The 27,529-nt window shown below is 42.9% G+C and overlaps 1 protein-coding gene and 1 long non-coding RNA gene across 4 annotated transcripts; one reads left to right on the plus strand and one right to left on the minus strand.

Moving 5' to 3' along the window:
• Positions 1-39: 39 nt before the first annotated feature.
• On the minus strand, positions 40-19,629 carry LOC113633316 (uncharacterized). Its single transcript, XR_003438143.1, has 3 exons — positions 19,316-19,629; positions 7,573-7,733; positions 40-3,995 (listed from the first exon to the last, which is right to left on the minus strand). It is a non-coding gene; the product is annotated as an uncharacterized LOC113633316 (long non-coding RNA).
• PDP1 (pyruvate dehydrogenase phosphatase catalytic subunit 1) lies at positions 18,460-27,529 on the plus strand. 3 transcript variants are annotated; one of them, XM_027131404.1, is made up of 3 exons: positions 18,864-18,984; positions 19,764-19,798; positions 23,401-27,529. In XM_027131404.1, exons 2-3 carry the CDS (start codon positions 19,768-19,770, stop codon positions 25,056-25,058), a joined length of 1,689 nt encoding a protein of 562 aa, XP_026987205.1. In that variant the 5' UTR covers positions 18,864-18,984; positions 19,764-19,767; the 3' UTR covers positions 25,059-27,529. The 3 variants fall into 3 exon arrangements, with proteins under 3 accessions (XP_026987202.1, XP_026987203.1, XP_026987205.1); XM_027131401.1 differs by lacking the exon at positions 19,764-19,798 and having other exon boundaries at positions 18,460-19,122; XM_027131402.1 differs by lacking the exon at positions 19,764-19,798 and having other exon boundaries at positions 18,460-18,984.

Consider the following 27,529-nt stretch of genomic DNA (forward strand, 5'->3'; position numbering starts at 1 on the left):
AAAAAAAAAAAAAAAAGAATTGAGACTTACGCATGAATTAATTTTTTAATAAAAAGATATTGAAATCACTTGCACAGTCACACACAACCATGAAAGAATGCAGCTGCTATAACACTAAAGGAAATTACCTCTAGGCTTCCATCCAGTACAATGCAATTTCAGCAACTAAGACAGAAGCCTTGAAAATAAGAGGTAATAATGGAAATGCTGACAAATCCATAACTCCCATTGCTGAAGGAGTGGCAAAGAAAGACCAGAATAATAACAACACAGTGTGAATTCCCAGTGTTTTTACCTTGCGTTGGCAGCAGGTGACAGGACCGGCTTTCATAATAACATTATAATTAAATTACCCATTGTTTATCTAAATAATTTCTGAAAGCCAGGAAAAAAATAGCACTATTTAATTTTGGAGAAGATTCCATTTTGCTGAGGTTTTTGGCACACGAGTCAGAGATTTCCAGATGGGACACTGCCCTGTCCTTGTTTACATATCTGGTGTCCACCTTAGGTCATGTGGAGGGAGACGCAAGAGGGAGGCAGATGCATCTTTGTACACATGTCACACTGAGGACTGTGGGCCTAGAACTCTGGGAAAATGTCCTCTTTCAACTCAGTGATCAGTGCTTTCCCCTTCCCGGGCTGTGACACAGTTTTCTCTTTGAAGGACAGGAACATCAGGAGAGAGTGTAGACAGTTCTCATCTCCATTTATGCTGCCCCCACCCCTCCACTTGCAATTCTCCTCCCAGCCAGAACCCACCCCCAGGGCCTCAAAGGGTCTCCTCCTCCAGATACCCAGGGCTGACCCAGCAGGAGGCACGAACACCCTTATTCATTACAGAGCGTCCTCTCTTCTTATCTTGCCTTTTTTTAGCCTGAAGGACAAAGACAGAGAGAGGAGTCTTGATTTTCCTTGTTAATCTGCTCCAGCTGGCAGCCTAGCCAACATCTAAAATCAGTTGTGATGTGAAAGTTATGTTTTTTTTAACTCTAGCAACTCATTTTATGTAATTTTATGGGTAACAGGATGGGAATTCAGCTTAGAAAACTTTTAACCAACAATCATTCAACAAATAAAAATGAAAACCAGAAAGGTGACTGTGATGAGCAAAATAGCCTGCTATGCCAAGAATGTACATGAATCATGTTTCCAAAGACCATGTTTCTTATCTGTTTTATAATGACCTGGAACTTCCTTCTAATCATTCTCTCTTGGGCTCCTTAGTTGTCCAAGGATGACTAATTCTGCACTTAGAATGGTGGATACTTGGAGCCTCAGACTCTCTGAGCTGAAGGGACCTCAGAGTGCTTTCTGGTAGACCAGCTCCACCACATACCCCACACCTGTTGGGAGTTGGAGAAACGAGGATGGAGAGTGTTATGGGTTGAATTGTATCCCCTGAAAAGATCTGTCGAAGCCTTAACCCCAGCACTTGTGAATGCAAACTTATTTGGAAACAGAGTCTCCGCAGATGTAATCAAGCTTCAGATGAGGTCACTAGGGTGACCCTAATCCAATACAACTGCTGTCCTTACTAGAGGAGGAGGGATACTGGGACAGACACACGAGGGAGGAACACCATGTAACAGACGGTGGAAGAGATTGAAGGGCTGCAGCTGCGAGCTGAGAGTGCCTAGGACTGCTGGCAACCCCCCAGAACCGAGCAAGAGGAGAGGAAGGATGCTTCTCTCTGGATTTCAGAGGGAGCCTGACCCTGCCAACACTTTGATTTCATACTTCAGCCTCCAGAACTGTGAGACAATACATTTCTGTTTTTTTCAAGCCGTGTAGTTTGTGGCACTTGTTACAGCAGACCTAGGAAATGAATACAGAGTTAGGCAAACTTCCCATGATCCCAGGGAGGGTGATGGCCGAGGACACACCAGAACACAAGCTTTGTGACTCCTACTCCACGGTCTGTCCCCCGTCCTGGGCTTTATTCCTCTGAGGCATCACAGCTAAGTTGTATGCATGTATGTTTTCTTACTTCTTGTTTTTGTTCCAGATTTCTATAATAATTTCCCTCAAATAGACTTCCCTTGTCTCCCTCTTTTTTGTTTTGAAAAACTTTAGACAGATACATTGAAAGAATAACACAATGAACACACATATTGCCTACACCTACACTCACCAATTAACATTTTGCCATGTTTATTTCTCTCTTATTCTTTCTATGTTTACTTTTGTCTTGAGCACTTGAAAGTTTGCAGACCTCAGGACATTTCACATCTAAAATGTTTCATTATGTATCTCCTAAGAGCAAAGACATTCTCCTTCATAATGATCAGATTCAAGGAATTTAACACCAAAAGGATAATCAAATAAAGATTATATTCAAATTTCTCCAACTTCCCCCCAAATATCTTTTATAGATAGTTTTTTCCTTCCTCCCCTCCCCTTCCGTCTACTGTCCTTTCCTTCAGTTTCCTTCAGCATCTTATCCTCCAGCTGCCAGGTCTCTTTCTCTTTTAATTGGGAGCATTTACCCACTTTTTTTTTTTAATCTTTTCCAACATTACATTTTTGAAGAGTCCGAGCCAATTGCCTAACAGAGTGTCCCACAATCTGGTTTTGTCTGCTTGTTTCCTCATGATTAGATTCAGGTTAACCATTCTTTGGTAGGAATATTACCCAGGTGAGGCTGTGCACTTCCCATGGCATCTCTGGCAGAACTTCATGGCGGTCAACAACGCCATCGCTGAGGATGTCGGGTTCGCTGGTGATGGTGGTACCTGTCAGGTCTCCCCACTGTAAAGTTACCATTTTTTTCCTGTTGTAATTAATGAATTATCTGAGGGGGATATTTGAGAGAAGACTTGTTCTTAACTACTTAATACAGTAGTACATCCAGAGTAAACAACAAATGCTGACTTGGTATTAGATATCACTCCACAGCTGAAATGCAACACCTAACATGCCCTACTTGATTTACCACATGTTTTCCATAAGGGTTCTAGGGGGGTTAAGGTTAAAACTAACCCTCCTCCTTTACAAACCACCTGCCCACAGAAATCTGAAGGTCACTCTCATGACTTCACCAGCACATATAATATTATCGAGGTTTTGGTCTCAGGCAAGATTTCTGACTCATTAAAATTTACATTGAAACTTAAGAAGGCATACCAAAAAAAGTTAACTATATCAAAGAGTAAAGCCCTAGGCAGATAACCCCAATGCTTAAAGCACAAAATTACATTAGGTAAATCAAAGGTTTGCTTCTCAGCATGTCAGCATCACGACAGCCCAAGTGTCACGGATAACATAGAGCTTATAAAATTACACTTGTGGCAGCGTGGTATTTTCCTTGTTGGCTACCACAAAGAACATGAACTTGAGAAAGCAGGACAAAAATAGATCTCCAAAGCCATGTCAATCATTTTTGAGAGGTCAAAACCCCTTGTGGCTTTAATTGGAAATTACTGCCTTGGTAATTAGTATAATAACACGAAAACACACCTAAATCTCTGAGTGAACATTAAGCAGGGTGATTATGACCCATCAGTCACCAAGGCCACCCTCAGGGCCTTCCTATGCCACCGGAAGTTTGGTTCTGCTGTGAATTCCTGTGGAGTTTTTTCTGTATTTGTTGCAGGAAGGGGGATGCCTTCCAGGGCCCAAGAGTGGGCTCTTGTCTAACACTCGGAAATGAATTGTCGGAGGAGACACACGTGCTGACAAAGCAAGAGACTTTAGTGGGAAGGAGCACCCGCGTGGAGAGCAGGAGGGAAAGGGAACCCAGGAGGACTGCTGTGCCACGTGGCTCACAGTCCCGGGTTTTATGGTGATGGGATTAATTTCTGGGTTAGTCTCCGGCCAATCATTCTGACTCAGGGTCCTTCCTGGTGGTGCACGCATGGCTCAGCCAAGCTGGATTCCAGCGAGGAGGATTCTGGGAGGTTGGTAGGACACACGGGCTGGCGTCTCCTTTTGACCTTTCCCGAATTCTTCTGGTTGGTGGTGGCTTGTTAGTTCCACGTGCTTACCAGGACCTCCTGTTGTAAAATAACTCATGCAAATGGTTACTGTGGTGCTGGCCAGGGTGGGCAGCTTCAGTCAGTGTTTCCCCTAACACGTTGATTTCCCCACTGGATTGCAAGTTCCATGAGAACAGGGGCTAGGTCCTGTTTGCCCTCCAGTGTCCAGAACAGTGTCTGGTGCACGTTGGGTGTCCAACAATTATTGGTTGAATGAAGGAATGACTCAGTACTTTTCAAGGTTAGGTCAGTTCAACATTTCTAAGCAAGAGATGTAACCTCATGACCCCTTCACCATCTTTTAACTTAATTACAAAATTTGCTGCTTGGGAGTGTGTGTAAAGGGCCCTTCTTAACTTCTCTATCTTAATCTCCAACAGCTTAGCTGGTCATTTCAGGGTGGACAGCACACCTCTGTGTGCCAGACCACATCACGATTCTATCCCTTGAGGCCATGTTTCCCTCTCTCTCTACCTCTCTCTCTCTCTCTCTCTCTCTCTCTCTCTTTGCAAAGCAGGAACCAGGAAGGACATGGAATATTCCATCATCTCATCATCACTAGTGTGTTTATATTCTTCCAATATTCCATTGCTGAGTTGCTAAAGGTCATGGGGAGAGCGAAGCCTGTGGATTGTTAATAGAGTATATAATTTGCTTAAATAACATTTTTTCTGGGCTTCCCTGGTGGCGCAGTGGTTGAGAGTCCGCCTGCCGATGCAGGGGACACGGGTTCGTTCCCCGGTCCAGGAGGACCCCACATGCTGCGGAGTGGCTGGGCCCGTGGGCCATGGCCACTGAGCCTGCGCGTCTGGAGCCTGTGCTCCACAATGGGAGAGGCCACAACAGTGAGAGGCCCGCGTATCGCAAAAAAACAAAACAAAACAAAACAAAAAAACCCCACATTTTTTTCTGTACTTGATTTTGTCTAGAAATATTGTGACATACAATTTTGATTCATTTGCTTTAATATATGACAGTTAAGCAAAATAAATGATCTGCCCTATAAACATTATTTTGTTGTCATTGTTCATGTGCAGATGGAGGTTTCAAGGAAGCTGAAAGAATCAACCAATACACATGTTCACTTGAATCAAGACCCTCCAGACTCAGAGATGGAAGACAGTGCAGAGCAGAGAAGGAGAGAAGGGCCAGGAGAGAGGCTCTCCTTCCAGGAGAAAGTAGCAATAATAAAACTTTAAATATAAGAATAGTAGTAGTTTGTGCTTGTTGCATGCTTATTACTTCTTTTACAACAGCCCTATGCAGTAAGACTATTATTCCCATTGTAGAGAGGAGGAAACTAAAGCTTAGCAAGGTTGTGACTTGACAGTAGTAAGGAGTGGGCAAGAATTTGAATCCTCTGACTTCAGAGGTTCTTACTTCACCACACACGGGGCTGCTTCCAAACGCACAGTAGAAGAAGAGCCTGTTATTTACAAGTGTTGTCTTGCAAATTTTCAAGGAAATCTTTGATCATTTCTTAAAGTATTTATGCTGGGAGGAACTAAGGGCAGATAAGTTCCTGTAAGATCACTGCCCCAGAGTTCACATAGGGGAATCCCTACAAGTGTTCTTTTTAAATCTAATATCTTTTGATATTCAGCTCTTTTATCATCTTTGTCATTCTCTTTGAATCCCTCTTCAAAGATGAAACATTCTCTAAAATTATGGATATAGCTCAACTCCTGAGAGGCATCCATTTGCAAATAGATGAAAAGCTTTTCTACTGTAGGTGAGATGAACAAGGCAGACTGAAAATGTGACACGTTAAATATGCTACTGCCACTGACCTGCTCAGACACACAGATACAACGGCTCACTCTTTCTCCTGTCCCCTGGTGAAAAATTAGGGGAAATAAAGGGCCCGTATATACAAAGGTTATTTTTTAATCCAACACCTGGAAAGAAGTAGAAGGTTTACAATCATCAAGCTTAATTTTATCTAAACTTCTTAAGATTTTATGTGGGTGGGGGTGAGACGGGGGTGGGAATCCTTCTAAAACTAGTATTCATGTTGGCAACAGCGGCTTTCCAATGCTACAGTTCAAATTCTGCACCAGTGCAGGCACAGTGTTTTTTCTCTTACACCTACCCTCCCCCTGCACTCCCCCAGACACATACTAGAAAAACATTCAAAACCAGTTTTAAAAAGCAAGTGGGGCTTCCCTGGTGGCGCAGTGGTTGAGAGTCCGCCTGCCGATGCAGGGGACACGGGTTCGTGCCCCGGTCCGGGAAGATCCCACGTGCCGCGGAGCGGCTGGGCCCGTGAGCCATGGTCGCTGAGCCTGCGCGTCTGGAGCCTGTGCTCTGCAATGGGAGAGGCCACAACAGTGAGAGGCCCACGTACAGCAAAATAAATAAATAAAATTTAAAAATAAAAAGCAAGTGTATTTTTTTTCTTTCTCACAAATTAATTTCCCCTTAATGTAGATGTGGTTAAACAGCTGACAGGCAAACAGCAGGAATGCCTTTATATGAGTGTATCTTTCTTCCAACCCCAACACAGATATAACAAGGGCTCGTAACCTTTTGGATTTCAAGGACCAATAAATGAATGAACACATGAAACTTTGGATGATTCAAGGTTGCCAAGTTTCAATTTGCAATGAAAGAAAACAAATAATAATACATATTACCACCATGACTTCATAAAGCAAAGGACAACATAACAGGAGAAAGAATGTCAGTACATAATTGCAAGATAAAGAATTTGTTTTAATCTTAAAGTTAGCTTATGGAATTTAGTTTTATTCTCACTCTGACACAAGTCAGTGAAAATTCTATTAGAGACTGGCACTGGTCCTGGGAGCAACATTTGGCCGCCACTGATCTAAAAGAGGTCTTTCCTGATTATCATCTCCCTCCACCACTGGGTGGAACTAATCCCCTTCTTTCTCCTCAAGCATTTTGTGAATACTTCTGCTATATCACACTGTTTCATAATTATTCCTTTTTTTTTTTTTTTTTTTGCAGTACGCGGGCCTCTCACTGTTGTGGCCTCTCCCGTTGCGGAGCACAGGCTCAGGATGCGCAGGCTCAGCGGCCATGGCTCACGGGCCCAGCCGCTCCGCGGCACGTGGGATCCTCCCGGACCGGGGCACGAACCCGTGTCCCCTGCATCGGCAGGCGGACGCCCAACCAGTGCGCCACCAGGGAAGCCCTCATAATTATTCCTGTCAATATTTATCTAGCAGCTAGACCACAAGTTTTTAAAGGCACAAAGATTGTGTCTTACCCTTTTATCCACGTACAGAACATGGCACAAAACCTAGAACACAGTAAGCACTCTAAGAGAACTTATCAAATTAATTTGTACATAAGTCAGTCAAACGTAAAGAGAAAATTCTCTCCCTAGACAAAACTGACCATCTTATTTGCAAACTGGCATACCACAATAGGCCCTGGAGGGAGGTCCTAGAGATATGTAAAGGAAGTTATAACAACATCAAATACCATTGGCACACAGCTATGGCTTGCAAATTTTAATTGAAGTTTAAATAATTAGTCAACATCATCGTTCTGAAAAACAATCTCGGCTAAGAAATTGGTTTGGGGTCGTGTTTAAACATGGAGAGTGACATCGATTTATACATACCTCAAATGAAAATGGAATTTCCGGATGCAGAACAGAATAAGAATCAAGAGGTAGGGTAATAGCCAGCAGCAGATGAGATCCACTGTGTTCATTTATGCAGGTGGTTTATTGGTGAGTCATGGATCTGTGGTCTGAATACTGAACACTGACCCGGCAGTTTCCTAAATTCAGGAAAACAACATGTCCTAATTTATTACCCTGACATAATTTGGCCACAGATCAGCAATGCAGTAAAAATATATTCCATAAAAATATCTTTATGGATTTTCTCATTACATTGACAAATGAGGGGTGGAATCACCTTATGGGGGGCGGAATCACCAAAAACTTCTATCCTTTATACACATATATCTCCATGAAGCAAAGAACATAAAAAGGGGAAGGAATTAAAATGATAATCAATTGTTCCCTAGACTGTCTCTTAAGAAACAATTGACAAATTCAGAGGCTGTCAGCCTATACAGTGTTATGTTAGCTATTACTTTTCACTTCTTAGCGGTACCCAACAGTTAAATCATTTAGTGTTGTCTTATGGATCAAATTTAAATTTACCTTTAGCAGTGATTAAATAGTTACGAAGCTACACGAAGCTTTATGGATAAAATTGTGGCAGCATTGGCAACTGTAAGCGGGATCAGAGGAAGAAAACTGAAACCCAGAGCCTCACAGCTTGCTGTGCTCATTCACCTATCCTTCAGGCTAAAGAAATGAAAACAGCTCTGGGGGCCAAACTTGAGCATATCTGAATGCAGTGCTTTTGTAGAAGCAACATCATGCAGGCACAGCTACATTATTTCCTCACTGAGGCTGGCAGGCCCCAAGGATCCCACCCCTGGGACTCATGCCCTGTGGACTCATGCCCTGTGGACTCCTTTCCAAACTTTACCAGCGTTGGTTTGTGTGACCAATAGGATACAGAAGTGATTGTACGTCACTTCTGAGATTAAGTTATAAAAGACTTTGCAGCTTCTGCCTCGAAGTCTCTCTCTTTGTCTCTCTCAGATCACTGGCTCTGGAAAAGCCAGCTCCTATGTTGTGAGCAGCCCTAAAGAGAGGCCTGTGCGGCAAGAAACTGAAATGTTCCGTGAACAGCCATGTGAGTGAGTTGGAAGCAGTCTCCAGCCCCAGTCAAGCTTTCAGATGACTACAGCCCCAGCAGACAGCTTGACTGCAACCTTAGCAGCCACTGAGCTAGAGCCACCCAGCTAAGTCGCTCCCAGATTCCTGGCCCTCAGGAACCAAGTGAGAAAAAATGTGTTTGTTGGTTTAAACTGCTAATTTTGGAGGTGATTTGTTACTCAGCAATAGGTAACTAATACACCCACTGTGATCTTTGGTAAGTTAGATAAATTAATTGAGCCTCTGCTTCTTCATCTATAAAATGGGGACTGATATAAATAGAAATATATTTATACTTAATTTCCTTTGTTCCAGAACAAATTTAAGACTACTTTCAGGGATACATAAAATATAAGGAAGCATAGATTAAAAGAGGAGGGAGGATAGAAAAACAACGATAGGGGAAAAATAAGAAATGGGAAAGAGGTTAAAAAATAATACATTACGGGCTTCCCTGGTGGCACAGTGGTTGAGAGTCCGCCTGCCGATGCAGGGGACACGGGTTCGTTCCCCGGTCCGGGAAGACCCCACATGCCGCGGAGCAGCTGGGCCCGTGGGCCATGGCCGCTGAGCCTGCGCGTCCGGAGCCTGTGCTCCGCAACGGAAGAGGCCACAACAGTGAGAGGCCCGCGTACTGCAAAAAAAAAAAATAATAATAATAATACATTACACACATGTTAAAACTGGGCCACAATCTGGCTCTGAAACTTAGCATAATTCCTCCAGCCTCCTCTTACCCCACCCCCACAACTGCACCACACACACATAAGGTCAGATGTTAGCTCAGAGTCCAAAAACTTTAAAAAGAAACCCCCCCTTTTTTTTTTTTTGTGGTACACGGGCCTCTCACTGTTGTGGCCTCTCCCGTTGCAGAGCACAGGCTCCGGACGCGCAGGCTCAGCAGCCATGGCTCACGGGCCCAGCTGCTCCGCGGCATGTGGGATCTTCCTGGACCGGGGCACGAACCCGCATCCCCTGCATCGTCAGGCAGACTCTCAACCACTGCGCCACCAGGAAAGCCCAAGAAAATCCAATTATTGAAGAAACATATGATTATACTTGGTGCTAACATGGATGAGAATTTTCCTTGGGCACTCCCTAAAGCAGACACTGTATGGGGTACAGGCTCAGGCCTTCACACTCAGGGGTAATTTAAGGAAATGGGATGATGACACTATGTCTCGTATCATACCAGCCCATAGTGGGGCTTATACAACAGTGTCTGCTGTTACTACTGCCATTCAGGGCAGAGTTTTACCAGTACTACAGCTCATCTCTAAAAAAGGTTTTCCCTTCACAGCCTAATACTTTTGACTTTCCGTCCTCATCAATATTAAAAATAGTCCTTTTCCCCCCACAAACTTAATGGAAACAGCTGTGGAAAATCCTGGATATTCCAAATAGTTTCTCATATTCCTTACATTGCAATAAGAAACGCAGTGGACATAAATGTCCACCCTCATGGTCACTCATGCTCAAAGCTTTGGACCTCTTTGATACCCTCCCCTTTAAACACTTTCTTATTGACCTCACCACCAAGTCTTAATGTTTTCAGTAATGTCTCTTCCCATCTGACCCCTCCTTTATATTCTTGCTGCCACTGCCTAGCTCTGAGTTTTAACTCTTTACTGTCATATTTAGGCAATAGCCCTGTAGTAGTCAGCTCGGGCTGCCATAACAAAATACCATAGACTCGGCAGCTTAAACAAAAGACACTAATTTCTCACAGTTTTGGAGGCTGGGAAATCCAAAAGCAAGGTACTGGCTGATTCTGTTTCCTGGTGAGGGTGCTTTTTGCTGGCTTGTAGATGGCCCCCTTCTGCATGTCTCCTAACATGGTAGAGGGAGAGAGAGGGGAAGAGAGAGAGAGAAATCTCCCTGGTGTCTCTTTTTATAAGGGACCTAACCCTCCACCCCCATTCATGAGGGCACCATCCTCATGATCTCATCTAAACCTAATCACCTCCCAAAGGCCCCACATCCTAACCCTTCACATTGGGGGTTACGGAGGGAGACACGAGAGGGAGGAGATAGGTGGATGTATGTATATGTATAGCTGATTCACTTTGTAATACAGCAGAAACTAACACACCATTGTAAAGCAATTATATTCCAATAAAGGTGTTAAAAAAATTTTTAAAAAAAATTGTGGGGGACATTTCAGTCCATAGTAAGTCTCCAGTCTTTCCCAGTAGAACCAAAATGAATAGGATTGTAAGAGCACTTTTTCTCTCTTCTTTCATCAGGATTTAGTCAAGTGTCAGCCTGGGTCCAGACTGCAGCATGAGAAAATCTGACATCTTTGATATTAAAGAACCCAAACGCCTGCCCCAACTCTAATTCCTGTTCTTCACCCAACATAGCTCTTCCACTCACATTTGCTCCCTCTTGTCTCTGGGCCTTTTCTGTACTGTGAAATCCAGAACGCAACACCACCACTCCCTTTCTGCAGCCAATTCCATCCTTTAAACCTAGTTGAAATCCTAGCTGAGAACTGAGAGTCTGAGCTGGAAGGACTCCAAAGGTTACTCTGTCCAACCCTCAGCCTCATTCATGCATCACCTATTCACCAACCCAACATTCATTTGGTAACTTCTAAGCCAGGTAAAAATGAATATGATAGATTCAGCCCCCAAAGAGGTCGCAGTTTGCACAGGGAGATTGGAATGCAAATGATTACAATGTAAGTACAATGTTCAAGACCTGAACAAAGTGCTTTGGGAGCACATTCTTTGACACTTGTCTAGATTTTACTTGAATACCTCCAGGGACAGGAAACTCAGGTAGCTCATTCCATTTCAGAAAACTATAACCAAATCAAGTTAGCACACTGAGTGTAAATCTAACTTCTACATATTTACTCTAGTTTTTTCAAACTCCAGAGCTTTCAAAGATAAATCTAGATTTCTTTTCATGTGTCTGTCACTTAGGTATTTGAAGACCATACCATAAATATCCCTAAATTTCTTACATGTTCTGATTCTAGGCTCTTCACCCTGTTGGCTGCCCTCCTCTGGCTCCACTGAAGATTTTTTATACCCTTCAAAGTTTGTTGGGGATTCACCAAGGTGAAATGGAGGGAGGCTATCCCCTCCTCAGTTCTTACCTTAATGCAAACTAAGATCACGTTTACCATCTGTGGAGGGAAGGGGGCACCCTTACTATTTATTGTAGAAAATCAAAGTTTTCAGTGATTCTTTTTTTCTCCCTCATTCATCTAAGTGATCTCTCCTCTTGAATGGCTCATAGTGGGGCTTGTTCATACTATCTTGTATTATCAGTTAATTTTTTTATGTATAAATCTAAGCTCTCTACCTAAACAGAAGGATTCTTGGGGTGGGGGTAAGGATACTTTTATTATTCATATTTTCCTTTAATAAGTATGTGAATGAATGAACAAGTGTTAAGGGAGAAAAGCCCTATGGTATGCAGAGCAACACCCCTTTCTAAAAGATGTCCACACCACAATCCCCAGAACCTGAGAATATGCTATGCTACATGGCACGGGGGTGGTTAAGTATGCAGATGGATTTATGGTTGTCGATGAACTGACTTTAAAGTAAAGAGATTATCCTGGATTCTCACCCAGCAGGCCCAATGTAATCACAAGAAGGCAATAGAGATCACAGTGAGAGTGATCTGAAGATGCTACTCTCTCCCTTTGAAGATGGAGAAAGGAGCCATGGGTCAAGGAACTGCAGTAGCATTTCATCGCTGGCTGACGCAAGAAAACAGATTCTCACCTAAAGCCTCCAGAAGGGAATGCAGCTCTGCTGACACCTTGATTTTAGCCAACAGAGACCCATTTTAGTCTTCTGACTTCCAGAACTGTAAGCTATGTGTGCCATTTTAATCCACTAAATTTGTGGTAATTTGTTACAACGGCAATAGGAAATTCATTCAGGTGCTACTATTTTGTGCTATTTGCCAGCCATCATTTGGCATTTTCCTTTAGATTATCATTAATCCTTATAACGCTCTTTAGATTTTAAAAGTGTTGAAGCTATTGGGTAAATTTGGAAAGATTAGCCAGCTAGTAAGAAGCAGAGCTAGGATTTGAACTCTGGTGTCTCTGGCTCCAACTTATGCTTGTTTTACAAAACCACAATGCCTTCAGAAGGGATAAAATCACAACCCAGATATTGTACCTTAGTAACTCCCTAAACATTTTTTCTTAATATTTATTTATTTGGCTGTGCCAGGTCTCAGCTGCAGCATGCGGGGTCTTCGTTGCTGGTGTGGGATCTTTAGTTGCAGCATGCGAACTCTTAGTTGTGGCACGTGGGATCTAGTTTCCTGACCAGGGATCAAACCCAGGCCCTTTGCATTGGGAGCGTGGAGTCTTACCCAGTGGGACACCAGGGAAGTCCCCTAAATATTCTGATTAGACTTCCCGAGTCCATTATTCCTAGCAGAAACTGGATACATAATTCGATAGGTCTTATTAACATTCTTCCTGTCTTCTTTCTCTCCGTGAACTTTTCCCTCTCCTGTTGATATGCTTAAATATAAAATATTGTAAACTGAACATATAGCTTTAAATAGATTAAATTGTTCACTTCATATCACATGTCAACTATAGTTTATTACTAGGATGTGAATTGAATACATTAGGTATTCATCTACAAATATTTATAATATCTAGTTTCCAAGGAAAACATGGTTTTATAGCTGATATCTTGGGGTAAGGGGTGCGGTGGCTTGAAGCAGGACCTTGGTCCTTGTCTTCTTTGAAGAAAGAATTCAGCAAAGAGACAGATTGTGAAGGAGATAAAGCATTTATTAGAAGCAAAGTACATGTGGAAGATCATACAGGTGGACTTGGAGTGAGGCGCAGAATGGGGATGGCTTAGGTTGCTTACGTGGATACAGTCTTCCAGAGTGTCTCTGGCCAATCATCTCACTTGTGTCCATACTTGGCTGGACTCAGGGCCCTCCCTGGTACATGAATCTCTCAATCAGATGGATTCCAGTATGAAGGTTTCTGGGAGCTTGGCAGGACATACTATGGGTTGACACCCCTCCTTCCTTTGAACCCTGAGGACCTTCTCTATGCCTGTGTGGGCTAGGAAATCCCTTTGACCACAAGAATGTGAAAAATGTGGTCACTCTGTCTTTCACCCAGTCAGGGCCTGATGCTCCTGCAGGTGTCTTATCTCAAGGTGTTAGCAGGGGCCAGTTGTAGCTGCTCAGCCTGGGGCCCATCTATCTCCTACCTCGAAACTACAATTGTTTTTCCTGAAAAAACATAACCAAACACTTCAGTGCTCTGACAAGAATGGCCATTCAGTGGTGATACACTTATCTGTGCAAAATTTGTTGCTGGTTACAGATACAATAACAAGGGTGGAAATTTTGCAATTATAAGGATATAGTTTATCCTCAAATCTATAATGAAAATGTGAAACTTTCTGTAGTTCCTCAATTATCACAATTCACCTGTTGCAACATGCTACTTTTGTCTCTACTTGAAACGAGTTCATTATTGATCACCTATTGTGTGCAGTGGTCACTATAACATAGTGCTTTAGAACGCAAGCTAAGATGCAAGGCAGATGATTGTACTACTTCCTACTTACGTAAGTAGTGCCAATCACCCTCAGTGAGACTCAAGTTTCCTCTCCTGTGAAATGGATATAATGGTGACACCTACCTCATATGAGAGTTATGAGGATATAATGAGAAAATGCATTTAGAACAGGGGATAGTATAAAGTAAGCACTCACTACCTGTTAGTTCTCACTATACGCCAAGCTGTGGGTTTATATGGGTGTATAAAAGAGACAGGATCCCTGCCCTTAAGAAGCTTATACTCTTACAGTTAAGGTGTACAGGTAAGCAAAGAATTATAGTTTTTAAGAAGTGTGCAGATCAGCAGCTACTATTTTTGAGTTCAGTGTGGGAGCTTCTGCTGAAGTCCGCATATTGGCGTGACCTGCTTCAGGGGCACTCATGCCCGGGCACCTGCTGTAAAGTGCTCTAGACCCACCCCAAGGTCTCAGTTCCCCTGAAACCCTTCACCTTTTACCCTCTGTATTCTGGAGAATTATCTACAGAATTACAAAAAGTAATGAATGAAAAAGTAATCCTGCCTGATTATCTGATGGCTGGAGAAGAATACCCCTTCCCCTAAACATATCATCCTTAATATTTAAAGACAGCACCATAAGCAGGGATTTCTGAAATAAAGCAACTCTAGATACCCACTTTTCATATTCTTTGTCATGTTAAATTAATGCACAGAAGCCTCCTCCTTCCCAGGAGATTTTTGTCCCTAATTCTGTAAGAGAACGATGATATATATATTTCCCTCAAACATACTACTGCCTCATGTATTCTGATGAGAATGGACTACTTTTAAAATATTAAATAAGACAAAACTGAATGCACCTATAACAGCCTCTGGCCCACAAGAAATGAGCCACATTACATGATCTGTTTCTTTCTTACAGATGATTTGTTGATCTCAGTGCATAACTCCAAATAATTTAATTTCAAAGAAGCAGTTCTCAACCCCAGGATGGTAATAAAACAGGTACCTATTGCTTACATAATTAGTAAGTACTTGCTGATTTCCTATCCAAGACCTGGAGGAGTTAAAGATGAGTGTCTAGCAGCCTCTCTTCCCTCTAATCACTGATTTTGGCAAAGGCCATGGTAGTTCACCAGGCATCAGGCTGACAGCATCTCAGACCCACTTGCAGGTCTATTTTAAGCTTCCTGGCTGGCATCACTGAGATTCTACTGGACTATCTCCATGTGGTCACAGCTAACCTCCAATACCCCCAAGGGTTTTTATCATCCACCCACAAGAACACCAGGCCAATCTGGCTGAGCACTTGCTCATCTCCAGGTTTATTCTAGGGCAAGAAAATGACTACATGTTAATGGTCTAATTCAGGAACTGTCTTTCATTTTTGTTATCACAAAAAACACCGTGTAGACAAAACAGGTACTTTTGTGCATTGCTTCCTTTGTACCATACTATTTTAGAAGCCCCTTCCTTTCTCCTTGCCTGCCCTTACAACAATCCTGTGTTGTTCAGTGCTACTTTTATCTACCTTCCAATGTCACAGTGTCAACAGGTGTTCTGGTGACTAAAACAGTCCGTGGGGTCAGAGCAGCAAACCCAAAGACCTTCCCTGGCCTTGGCCAGATGGCCATGTGATAAACAAACAGCACTTCTGAAGCAAGCCTATTTACTGGGTGGCCAAATGGAGCTCCATCTAGAGACAGGAAGAAAGCCAGGCCAGAGGAAAGACAAGATTGAGACACTAAAGAATCTCCCCCAGTGGTACAAGCAGTTGGTTCCTCTGCAGAAGTACTATGACTTTATTTAGAACATACTTATCACTGAATCATACAACTTTGTAGCTAGAGAACAAAACTTACACCTCTAAATGAGTTTATTTCAAAGCCATTACTTTGGGGAGCCTTTATTCTGACTCCAGAAATACTTTGGCATTGCCTTCAGTTCTCATGACAAATTCTTTTGACTATATTTACTGGTGGCGAATACCAATTTTTTGAGAGTGGGTGGTATTTTCAGAAATAGGTCATTCAGAACTATTAGCAGAAGGGAATCAATACTACTTTGGTGTAAAAACCAAGGTGCTAGTTATAGTAAACTAAGTTGGAGTTTCCTGGGCAGATCCAAAAACAATTTGAAAAGGTAATTTAAAAAGTGCTCTGAATAATGGCAATGTTGGTGTGGAATAATGAGATATGCCACCAAGATGATCTGAAGAAGTCATTGATATGGATGTATATATTCTGGAGTCTCATGACTCTATTTTCACAATCACTAGGAAAAAGTTTATAGACAACAGGCAAGCCTAGTGTAAACTTCATTTCTGAGTCCTCAGGCAGAAATTCTCAAAATAAAAATCCACTTACCTTCAATTACCTGGTCTCCATGTCTGCAACGTAGGGGCTAAGAGGTAGTGACATTCCTCATGTAAATAAATTACTTTAACCTGATTTCCTAAGGTTCTAAGAATCTCCAATCTATTAATATTATGACTTCTTAGTATCTAGCTGTAGAACATATTCCACTTGAGGGTCTGGGTTTCCTACTCGCTAGGAGTCCTTAATTAAAACAAACACACTCATCTGGACATGTCTATAATACTAATAATAGCTGATACTTATATAGCCCTTACTACCTGCTTGTACTTACTTAACATGATATGTATCAACTCAATACAACCCTGAGAGGTTAAAAAGTTTTAAAATATTACTATTTTTATTCCTATCTTACTTATGAAAGAACTGAGCCAGGAAGAGGTTGCCCAAGGCCACACAGTAAGCTGCAGAGCTGGGACTGGAATTCAGGCAGTCTATCTCCAGCTGTGCTCTTACTCACTTTGCTATATACCACCCTATACTGCCTCTATGAGACCACAGAAAACCAGATACATAAATCAGATACTCAATAGAATAAAGGACAATGAAAAATATTTACAAACTTGGGCTTCTCTGGTGGCGCAGTGGTTGAGAGTCCGCCTGCCCATGCAGAGGACGCGGGTTCGTGCCCCGGTCCGGGAGGATCCCACGGCCGCTGAGCCTGCGCGTCCGGAGCCTGTGCTCCGCAACGGGAGAGGCCACAGCAGTGAGAGGTACGCGTACCGCAAAAAAAAAAAAAAAAAAAAATATATATATATATATATATATATATATATTTACAAACTTATGGGATGCTCATTTGAGAAGTAGAAAGGAGGGATGAAGTGAGGCAAGACCCATGTAAAATGGGATGAAGGCCACATAAAGATAGCCACAAGAGTTCCATGGGCAGCCTGGTGCTGGGCAAAAAGGCCCTCTAATTTATTTAGAGAATAGAGAAGGCAGTTGGAAAGACGTAGGAGTTATAAAGAACCAGTTCCTGGCACTGTTTTGTGTCTATAAAAATTTTCCTTTATTACATAAAAATCAGATAATGCAAATTAGTAAAAACAAAACTCCACAATACTGTTAACATGACAGTTTTTATATCCAGCTCACATCACTTTATGAACTTTATTTTCTAGTAAGCAGACATGCTTAATAAATCAAAGTAAACTGTTTAACAGTAGGCGGGTTAAGTGCAATGATCTACCTGATACCATCTCCGAGGAAGCTTTTAGAAGTCACTATCAGTGACTCATTTCCCATAAAGAGGGGATTACGTGTGGACAGAAGGAAGTGAAATAGCCCTTGACATGTCTTCCCTTTAACCCCAAGCTGCCAATACCACCCCAATACAACTCGTCTCACAGAAGGGGAAACTGAGTCTTATGGAGAGGAAATGACTTGGATGAAAGTCCTGACACAAGAGTCCAGGGCTCTTCCCACTTCGTCACAAATGCAGACTGCATTCTACCCTTTTCCTTGTAACCATTCAGGGCAAGTAAGTCAATACTGATTTCAAAGCCCTTCAGAAAACGTGAGCACACACCTACTCTACAGGGGAAAGAATTCCTTCATCACAACTTCCTCTTGCTGCTGTTTAGACCGCCTTTCTCTCCCTGGGCCCTGAGAGGTGCCCAGAAAATGACAGAAAACATCCACGGCAACACTCCTAAAATCTGCAAAGTATCAAATGAATGAGACCACAGATACTCCCGGGTTATCACGCCTTGTTATTCCAGGCAGGGGCGACTGCAGCGAATGCAGTTTCCCGTTGGGCAGGGAGCCGCCCCAACAGCCTAAACCTACGAAGCCCCGGCCCATTCGCAAGGCGCGGGGTAGCCTCGGCCAGCCTCCCGCCAGAGGCCAGAGATTCGCGGAAGCCTGCCCGGCAGGCAGAAGCCGGTCCCGGGGCCCAGCTCGCTTTGGGATGCTGGTTCGGCCCAGACGCTTCCTCCAACCCGTTCCGCCGCCAACCCAGTAACGGCGCGCAGCCCCACCCTCCACCAGGCAACCAGGCGCGGGCGCGGTCACGTGAGGCGGGCCCGCGGAACCAATGGGCACCTCGCGCGGAATGGAAGGGATTGTCTGACCCCCATGACGTCACAAAGCCGGCGGGGAGCGCGCCGCTCTTCCGCTCCCACGAGCCGGGCAGCGGCCAGCTCTCCTCCTCTCCGCCCACTCGCCACTGCGCAGCCAATCGGAAGGCGGGAAGAGCTCCGGCCCGAAAGTGTGGGCGGGGTAGCGTGGCTGCCCTGCGGGGCAGGGTCGCTGAGTGGGCCGGGCTGGGGCAAGGGGCCGAGCTACGGGGAGTTGCGCCGGGCTGCGTGGAAGGACCGCCCGGAGGTGCCGCCGCCGCGGCCGCCTCCTTGTTGAGAAGAAGCGGCTCCTCCCCTGCCGTGCCCGGTTCGTATTCCCTACTCCGGGCCCCGAGCCGGCCCTTCCGGAATCCTCCTCCACCATCCCAAAGTTGTGAGGGGGCGGCCGGCGCGCTTGGGGAGCGGCGGCCGCGGGCGTGCGGAGGGACTAACCCCGGAGCGCCAGGTGCGCGTGAGGGCGTCGGGGCCGCAGCGGGCGTGGCGGCGCTGGGGGCAGCCGCAGGCTCGGGGTGGTGGGCGGGCCCGCCGCGCCCGCTGTCAGCGCCGGGGGCGCCGTGGGGACCCGCGGGAGGCTGGGCTCCCGGGAGGTGCGACGCAGGTGGCGCGGCGTCTCTGCCTGAGGGTTTCCCCTTACACACCTCGAGTCCAGGGTGATCCCACAGTCAGCCGCCGCGGGCCGACCCTCAGTTTTCAGGACTGAAGCCGGTGCGGCGTGGGCGGGCGGAGGATGCCGCGCGCCCGTGGGCTCCGCTCCCGGGCTGGATGGACGGGCCGGTCCCGGGGCGCGTTTCTGCGGGCGTTGGGGCCCCCGCCGCCTCCACTGTAGCTCTGCCTCTCCCGCGGGGTGGGTTGGTTTGTTTGGTTTCCTTCTTCTCCCCACCCCTTTTTTCCTCCTCCATCCTCTTCCCCCCTCCTAGCCCCATTCACCGGGCTGGGGCGAGACCTCGCCCCTCCTCCGCTCCCGCCTCCCCTGCCGCCGCCTCCTCTAATGAGCATCTCTGCCTTGCTTTCAATGGGCCGGTGCTGCTGTCGCTGCTGCTGTCCGCGCGGGTTGTGGATGTTGTCGGCTCCGTGTTGTGATGACAGGAGAATGTGTGTGTGTCCCGGGCCCAGACGAATTGGTAGGTATTCACTTAACTACCTGCGTTGGGTACCCAGGAAGGATGTTGACTGATTTTGTGAGTGGATGGTTTTAGGTGGGTCGGCGTGGAATTAAGAGGTGAGATAGATAGCTTTGATACCTTAGTGAGTGCAATTTTCAGGTAGGGACAAAGGAAACTAATCAAACAAGTGCTGGCTTAGGGCTTCGTGTCTTCCGAAGGCAACCGGTTTCTTCATTCATGTAGAGATAACAGGAGCTGTGAAATGTCTAGACATTAACCAAAAATGCTGAAAAATCGCAGAGAGTCTTTATGCAGGGTGTTTAATGCAATCAAATTACGTAAACTGGGGTTCTGACACATTTAATGATTAGTATAGCATTTTTTTTTTCGTTTACACCAAAATTTTTGCAAACCTAAAGAGCTCTGGAGTCGGTACAGTAATTGCATTCTCTAATTTCTTCTGCGAGTTTATTGATGAAGTTGAATCATTTCTTGGCACAAACTCTGTTGAGCACATCAGTAAGAATGGATGGATCTCTTTCCTGTTGCTGGTTACAGCTCATCTTTCCTTATTAGTCGTGGGCAAAATTGGCAAAATCTGCCTAAGACTAAGATGCTGCATATAAGGTGGCTAAGTCTGGATCATGGGATAGGACCTTTTAAGTGAAATTGTGGCCAGAAATAACTGGAAAATTTGACAGTGCTTCAGTTTACCACAACTGTACCTTGCTGCGGTTCTTCCTGCCTCATCAAGAGCCGTCTACTTCATTAATTTAGCAAGTTTGTCGACAGAAGTTTTGATTTCATGGGGTTTTGTTGTTGAATCACAGGATATTCAGAAGGATACTCAGAGTTTTTTGAATGCTCACTTAATGGTTTACGAAAGCATTTGAAAGTACTTCGACTTCTAGTAGTAACTGGTCTGATGGAGAGAGTATGTTACTTGTACTGGTGGTGATAGAATGTTCATTAATCACAGAGAAGGTAACTTCCCTAAGAATTTGACTTTTGGAGGCATGTTGGGAGTCAGTCCATATGCTAAGCCCCTGAGTAACTGAAAGAGTTAATAAAATTCACTCTCTGCTTTTTTGTTTTTAATGTTGAGAATTTATGCCTGAAGGAAAAATGTATGTTAGAGTGCTTGCTGTTTGAATTTACGTATTACTCAAAGCATCTGCTGCATGAATCGGTTCTTTTTGCCACAATAGTTCATTTTGCAGTCAATTTCAAAAGCAGGAGGATTGTCAAAGCAAAGGAATTTAAGGAAAGTGTGGGTTTCCTGGACTTGTTATTCCTTGATCAGACACCATATAGCCAAATCCTGGTATGCATCTATCTGTGAAAACCCCCCTCCAAACACACACACACACACACACACACACACACACACACACACACACACACACAGTACTTTGATTCAATCTACATTCCATACAGAAATACACGTTTTCCCTCTAAGATTCTTAAGTTTTAAAGTAAGCATAAATGCAAACGTATATAAAGTTACAGAGAAAATTTATTTTCATTAAGATTGGTGTCTGTTTACATTTTTAATAACAGAAAAAATCTTTATACAAAGCATGAAATAAGTTAATGTGCTTTCTGCATACAAACCTAGCAAGAGATATGATTCATATCTAGAAGCCAGTGTCATGTGGCCCCACGTTTGAGCACATCTCCTGGCTCAGTCATGTACACTTAACCTTTGGATGACTTTCAGGTATTCAGTTTGAAGTGCCGTTAGTTAAGTGGTTAGTCTTGATAGATTCCTGTTCTTCTGGAATTTCTGTTTTTCATGACTGCCTTTCAGAATACTTATTTAGTTATTGATTTTATTTCCAAAATTCTAATCATTTCCTTCTGTTGCCTAATCTTGTCCTCAATTTTGTAAACAAATCCCTTCTTAAATAGTGTAGTTAAAATAACGGTACTTTCTATCACATGCAAAAGGAGTTCTATATGACTGGCTTATACAGCACTTATTACAGAAGCAAATTCAGTGTTTTCTCTGCCCCCTTCACCGCATTCCACTTATCTTTTTTCTAACTGTGTTTCAAAAGAGGGTGCGTGAAAACAATGTAATATATTCTAACACTCTCTATGATATTTGTAAAATGTTTTCTTACTGTGTTCAACCTTAGGAAGGAATAGTTGATATTCAGACTCAGATGGTTTTATATTCCTTATTCCCTTTTGTTTACTGCATTTGTTTTCTTATTTAAAATATAAAGCCTGTTTATTTATAGGCCAGATGAATACTTTGATGCAATACCTCAAGAATTCGGGGGAAATATATGTTACAAGAGGGATTCTCTTGTAAAAATTACCTGAATTAATGATACATGTTTATTAAATTTTCTAGATAAATGCCCAGCAAAATGTTTTCAGTGTCACATAGTAAGTTACATGATTTTGGTTTATTCATGATTATAATGCTCTACCTTTTTTAGCCAAACCTTAGACCATTAGACTACTATTTCACTGTTTATTAATTTCCAAGTGCAAATAGATAACCTTTTTATAAAATGTAAGAGAAAATATTTTTCTAGGGGTGAATTCTACTTGGGATCCATTGTAGACGAAAATCATATTTCTGTAGCTTTCTTTCATGGCTGATAAGCAGAGGAAAACGGTAGCAAGTAAATTAAATTCCAGAACTGCGACCATTTATGTTATTAACAGAGTTTTAAAGCTGCTAGAATACTTAGTTTTTTTTATCACAAAGAATACACTAAAATTAAACAACAAATAAATGAACCCTGCATTTAATATCAAAGCCTCACTTCAATGCACACTTTTTATAAAGGCACAGAGTCCAGGAAGCGTGCTCAGATAGCATCTGCTCTGATGTGTTCACGTACAGCTTAGGAAAGCAAGGCTCAAAGCGGTGATCCAGCTTTTCCAGGATTATGTGGTGAATTGGTGGCAGACCTATGTCCCTAAACCTGCCAAATTGGCACAGTGGTCTGGAGAAACATTGTTTGCAAGACCATCTACTAGGATGCAGGGAGGGCATTTTGGAGCTTCTATTTTTATTCATTATGTAAAATTTTTCTTGTACAGGTTATAATGAACATGATATTAATGTAGTAGCATACGTATATAACTTACAAATAATTCATGAATACACACAGGTTGGGGCTGCATCCCAACACTTTTATAGTAGTAGCCATGTGTATCAAATGCTAACAATCGACCACTGGTCTAGAAACAGGATCTTCATAAATGGGAGAAGTCCCTGTGCAATTTGGGAGATCCACGGCCTTTTTTAAGGATAGGGAGAAGGGTGATTGGCCAGGTAGACTGCCACTGCATAATGTTATATAACCTTCGTCTCCTCCACTCTCCCCAGCCAGATATATTGTACATTCTGCACAGTTTGTGCTGCACAAAGAAATACAAGGAAGAGAGAAAAGTAAAGCTCGACGACAGTTCAGTCCTGGCTCCATAAGTGATTGGGAGGTGTGCTTAACAGAGTATATCCTGTAGAAATAGTACATGATATGTGTGTAAAATGTAGTGCCTTAGGAGGCACAGGGAGCCTGTAGATTCACCTGCTAAACATTTGTTATGAAAGCAAAAATAGATTAAGTAATCAGAATGTAACTTTTGCTGTCTAGGAATCCCAGTCAGAAGTTCCAGCCTGCCGCTGTTCTCTGATGCCATGCCAGCACCAACTCAACTGTTTTTCCCTCTGATCCGTCACTGTGAACTGAGCAGAATCTATGGCACTGCATGTTACTGCCACCACAGACATCTCTGCTGCTCACCCCCTTACATTCCTCAGAGTCGCCTGAGATACACACCCCATCCGGCATATGCTACCTTTTATAGGCCAAAGGAGAGCTGGTGGCAGTACACCCAAGGAAGGAGATATGCTTCCACACCACAGAAATTTTACCTTACACCTCCACAAGTCAACAGCATCCTGAAAGCTAATGAATACAGTTTCAAAGTGCCAGAATTTGATGGCAAAAATGTCAGTTCTGTCCTTGGATTTGACAGCAATCAGCTGCCTGCGAATGCACCCATTGAGGACCGGAGAAGTGCAGCAACCTGCTTGCAGACCAGAGGGATGCTTTTGGGGGTTTTCGATGGCCATGCAGGCTGTGCTTGCTCCCAGGCGGTCAGTGAAAGACTCTTTTATTATATTGCTGTCTCTCTGTTACCCCATGAGACTTTGCTAGAGATCGAAAATGCGGTGGAGAGCGGTCGAGCACTGCTCCCCATTCTCCAGTGGCACAAGCATCCCAATGATTACTTCAGTAAGGAGGCGTCCAAATTATATTTCAACAGCTTGAGGACTTACTGGCAAGAGCTTATAGACCTTAACACTGGGGAGTCGACTGAAATTGATGTTAAGGAGGCTTTGGTTAATGCTTTCAAGAGGCTTGATAATGACATCTCCTTGGAGGCTCAAGTCGGTGATCCCAATTCTTTCCTCAACTACCTGGTGCTTCGAGTGGCATTTTCTGGGGCCACAGCTTGTGTGGCCCATGTGGATGGTGTTGACCTTCATGTGGCCAATACTGGTGATAGCAGAGCCATGCTGGGTGTTCAGGAAGAGGACGGCTCTTGGTCAGCAGTCACTCTATCTAATGACCACAATGCTCAGAATGAAAGAGAAGTGGAACGCCTGAAATTGGAGCACCCAAAGAATGAGGCCAAGAGTGTGGTGAAACAGGATCGGCTGCTTGGCTTACTGATGCCTTTTAGGGCTTTTGGAGACGTAAAGTTCAAATGGAGCATTGACCTTCAAAAGAGAGTGATAGAATCTGGCCCAGACCAGCTGAATGACAACGAATATACCAAGTTTATCCCTCCTAATTATTACACACCTCCTTATCTCACTGCTGAGCCAGAAGTAACTTACCACCGATTAAGGCCACAGGATAAATTTCTGGTATTGGCGACTGATGGATTGTGGGAGACAATGCATAGGCAGGATGTGGTTAGGATTGTGGGCGAGTACCTAACAGGCATGCATCACCAACAGCCAATAGCTGTTGGTGGCTATAAGGTGACTCTGGGACAGATGCATGGCCTTTTAACAGAAAGGAGAGCCAAGATGTCATCGGTATTTGAGGATCAGAATGCAGCAACCCATCTAATTCGCCATGCTGTGGGCAACAACGAGTTTGGGGCTGTTGATCACGAGCGCCTCTCCAAAATGCTTAGTCTTCCTGAAGAGCTTGCTAGGATGTACAGGGATGACATTACAATCATTGTAGTTCAGTTCAATTCTCATGTCGTAGGGGCATATCAAAACCAGGAATAGTGAGTGGATCTTACCCTGGCAGTTCTCACATGAAATAGATTTAAAGAGCAGATAGATTTTTAAAAGATACTAATATAGTAAACATTTCCAGTGGGTCATTCTAAGCATTTCCCCATTTGATACTCTAGTCAGCCAAGTAGTCCAAGTTGACTTTGTAGCCAGGTGGCAGGATCCTGAGTCTCCTTCTGCTTAGCTCGGACCTCACAGCACTTGCAGTTGAGGCACGTCAGTTCCTTACTGCAGATGTCTTATGACATTGGCTTCTTTTTTCAACCTGAGAAAATCAGGATGACCTTACAAACAGGATCTTGAATAGGCCCAAGGCAAGGAACTTGCTGGGCATATTCTCTTGGTAAAATGAAAAAACATTATTCACACCTGCAGACCCCTTTCATCACCAAGATTCCACTGTACATGAGAACATTTATTTATTGCATGATCTCCTAGATATACAGCCTATGCATTATTCATATAACTTTATTTTAACCTGAAGTAGTTTTCAAATCCAGTGCTTTAAGCCATAAAGGACCGAGAACCAAGTAATCTGAATTTGTGAGTGCTTATTTGACTGGAATCCTGCTTAAATGGAAAAACAAACGCTACCCCCTTCCCCACCCCTGATTACCTAATGTGATTGAAACATTTTCTGTCTTGCCACACACTTGAAGACAATAAAGGTATTTAGTTTTATCTACTCTTATTGATGTTAAATAAGGGAAAAATAATTTTTTCAGTTTATATTAATGAAAAGCTTTATTTAGTTTGAAATAAAAGATCCAGAATGAAGAGAAGAGACTGATATGTTCAATTACTGTCATCTGCAGCCACCAGCACGTCACTCTTATCATGTAATCCCCCGAAGCGTGGCATGCTGTGTGTGCTGGGTAGACTGCTGCTGGGAAATCATACTTCTAATTTAGTAGTGATAATAATTTTCATCACTTTTGGACTTTTAAGGATGACACATATAAAATAAATTTAAATATATAATTTTGGGGAGTAAGGTTTAATATTACCTTCGGGTGCTGAAATGAGGAGGAAGTTTTTTGTTTTTCCCCACTTAGATGTAGGTCAATTAAAATCATTGGTTTAAAAATTACTAAATGCTTTAAACATATTGCAGCTTATAAATAGGAATGTTAAGATATATACATGAGAAATTTTTAAAGGTAACTATTGTGCATGCCTCATGCTTAATGGAACACTTAGCAGCATCAAGTATTGTTTGCAGCAGTCGCCATAATTATATGCAGTCTCTTCCAATGCTGTATCAAAGTAAATGAAAATAAATATATTCAAATTGGCTTTTTGGGAGCTTATTTAATATGCATCAAATGGCATTTTGTTCCCGTGTTTAATGGTGATCCATGTACAGCTGTGCATATATTTTCATCACTTATTGTAGCATCACTGATAAAAGAATGGCTATGACTATGTTTGATTTTCACATAGATTTTAATACAAAACATGATCAGTTTTCCCTTGTGTAATTAGCTGAGAGGTGTTTAGGTCCTTTCGGATTTCTGTAGAATATGAACTAGATATCCAAGGACTCCCTCTGGACTGTGGACACTGAAGCAAGGTAGAATTGGCTGCAAAATTTGTTCCAATTGAAAATAGACTCAGGAAGATTGCAGCTTAGAAGACCATATGTTTGTTTTCTGAGGTCTATTTTTTTTCCTTTTTTTTTTTTCCTTTTTTTTTTTTCCCTTGAGTCAGCTTGGAACTTTCCTCCCAGGCAGTATTTTGGAGGGGGAAAAGCTATTGTACTATATACTTATTTATAAATGTTTCGACAGAGACTTCATCTTTTAATGAAATATATGTAGAATGCAGTAGCAGTTAAAACTCATTTTCAGGCTACTATTTGAATTTCTCTGGAACACCACCACTAAAGAGTTCCACATTATCTTATACTTAGTAAAGTCTCGTCTCTATATAGTACAGTATATATAAATTTGGTTTCCCATGGTCATGATCAAGATAGTAATTCTTATTATTACACAGGAAACTTGGTCTGCAGTCCAAAAGCCTGTCTACTCTCTATAGAAGTGAAAATGCAGTGTGGAGTTAACAGTATGGAAATGAAAATAATGAAAATGAAAATAATTGGATGTTAGAAATATGAATATTATCATCTAAAAAAAGTTGAGATTTTATTATAATTGGTTGTCACTGTGATTTGATATCTAGAATTAAAGAATATGTGTAAACTTTCATGGTATTTAGCCTTAAACTTTTTTTAATTTATACTTTCTAACATATGTATCAACTTCTGTATTTAGTCAGTGGCTCATGGTATTTATAATACGTCCTTAGCTAGTTAAATGGGATGGTGGTATGGTACACAGTACTTGGGGAAAACAACTGTCTTGTATCTGTGTGAAGAAATGTGAAAAGTTCATATATAATATAGAGAATGGTCAGAGAAATGCCCACAGTGAATTAAAGCTTCATATCTGCTTTCTGAA

This window comes from Aethalodelphis obliquidens, unplaced genomic scaffold (assembly GCF_003676395.1).
Source record: "Aethalodelphis obliquidens isolate GAN/ISIS:26980383/991018 unplaced genomic scaffold, ASM367639v1 scaffold39, whole genome shotgun sequence".
Classification (NCBI taxonomy): Eukaryota; Metazoa; Chordata; class Mammalia; order Artiodactyla; family Delphinidae; genus Aethalodelphis; species Aethalodelphis obliquidens.

What these genes read in the sequence shown, in the direction of transcription:
- PDP1 (XM_027131404.1), top strand. Translation starts at nt 19,768, where the DNA reads ATGTGTGTGTGTCCCGGGCCCAGACGAATTG. An exon ending in TCCCGGGCCCAGACGAATTG is followed by an intron (nt 19,799 to 23,400) that starts GTAGGTATTCAC and finishes TTTGCTGTCTAG; the next exon opens with GAATCCCAGTCAGAAGTTCC.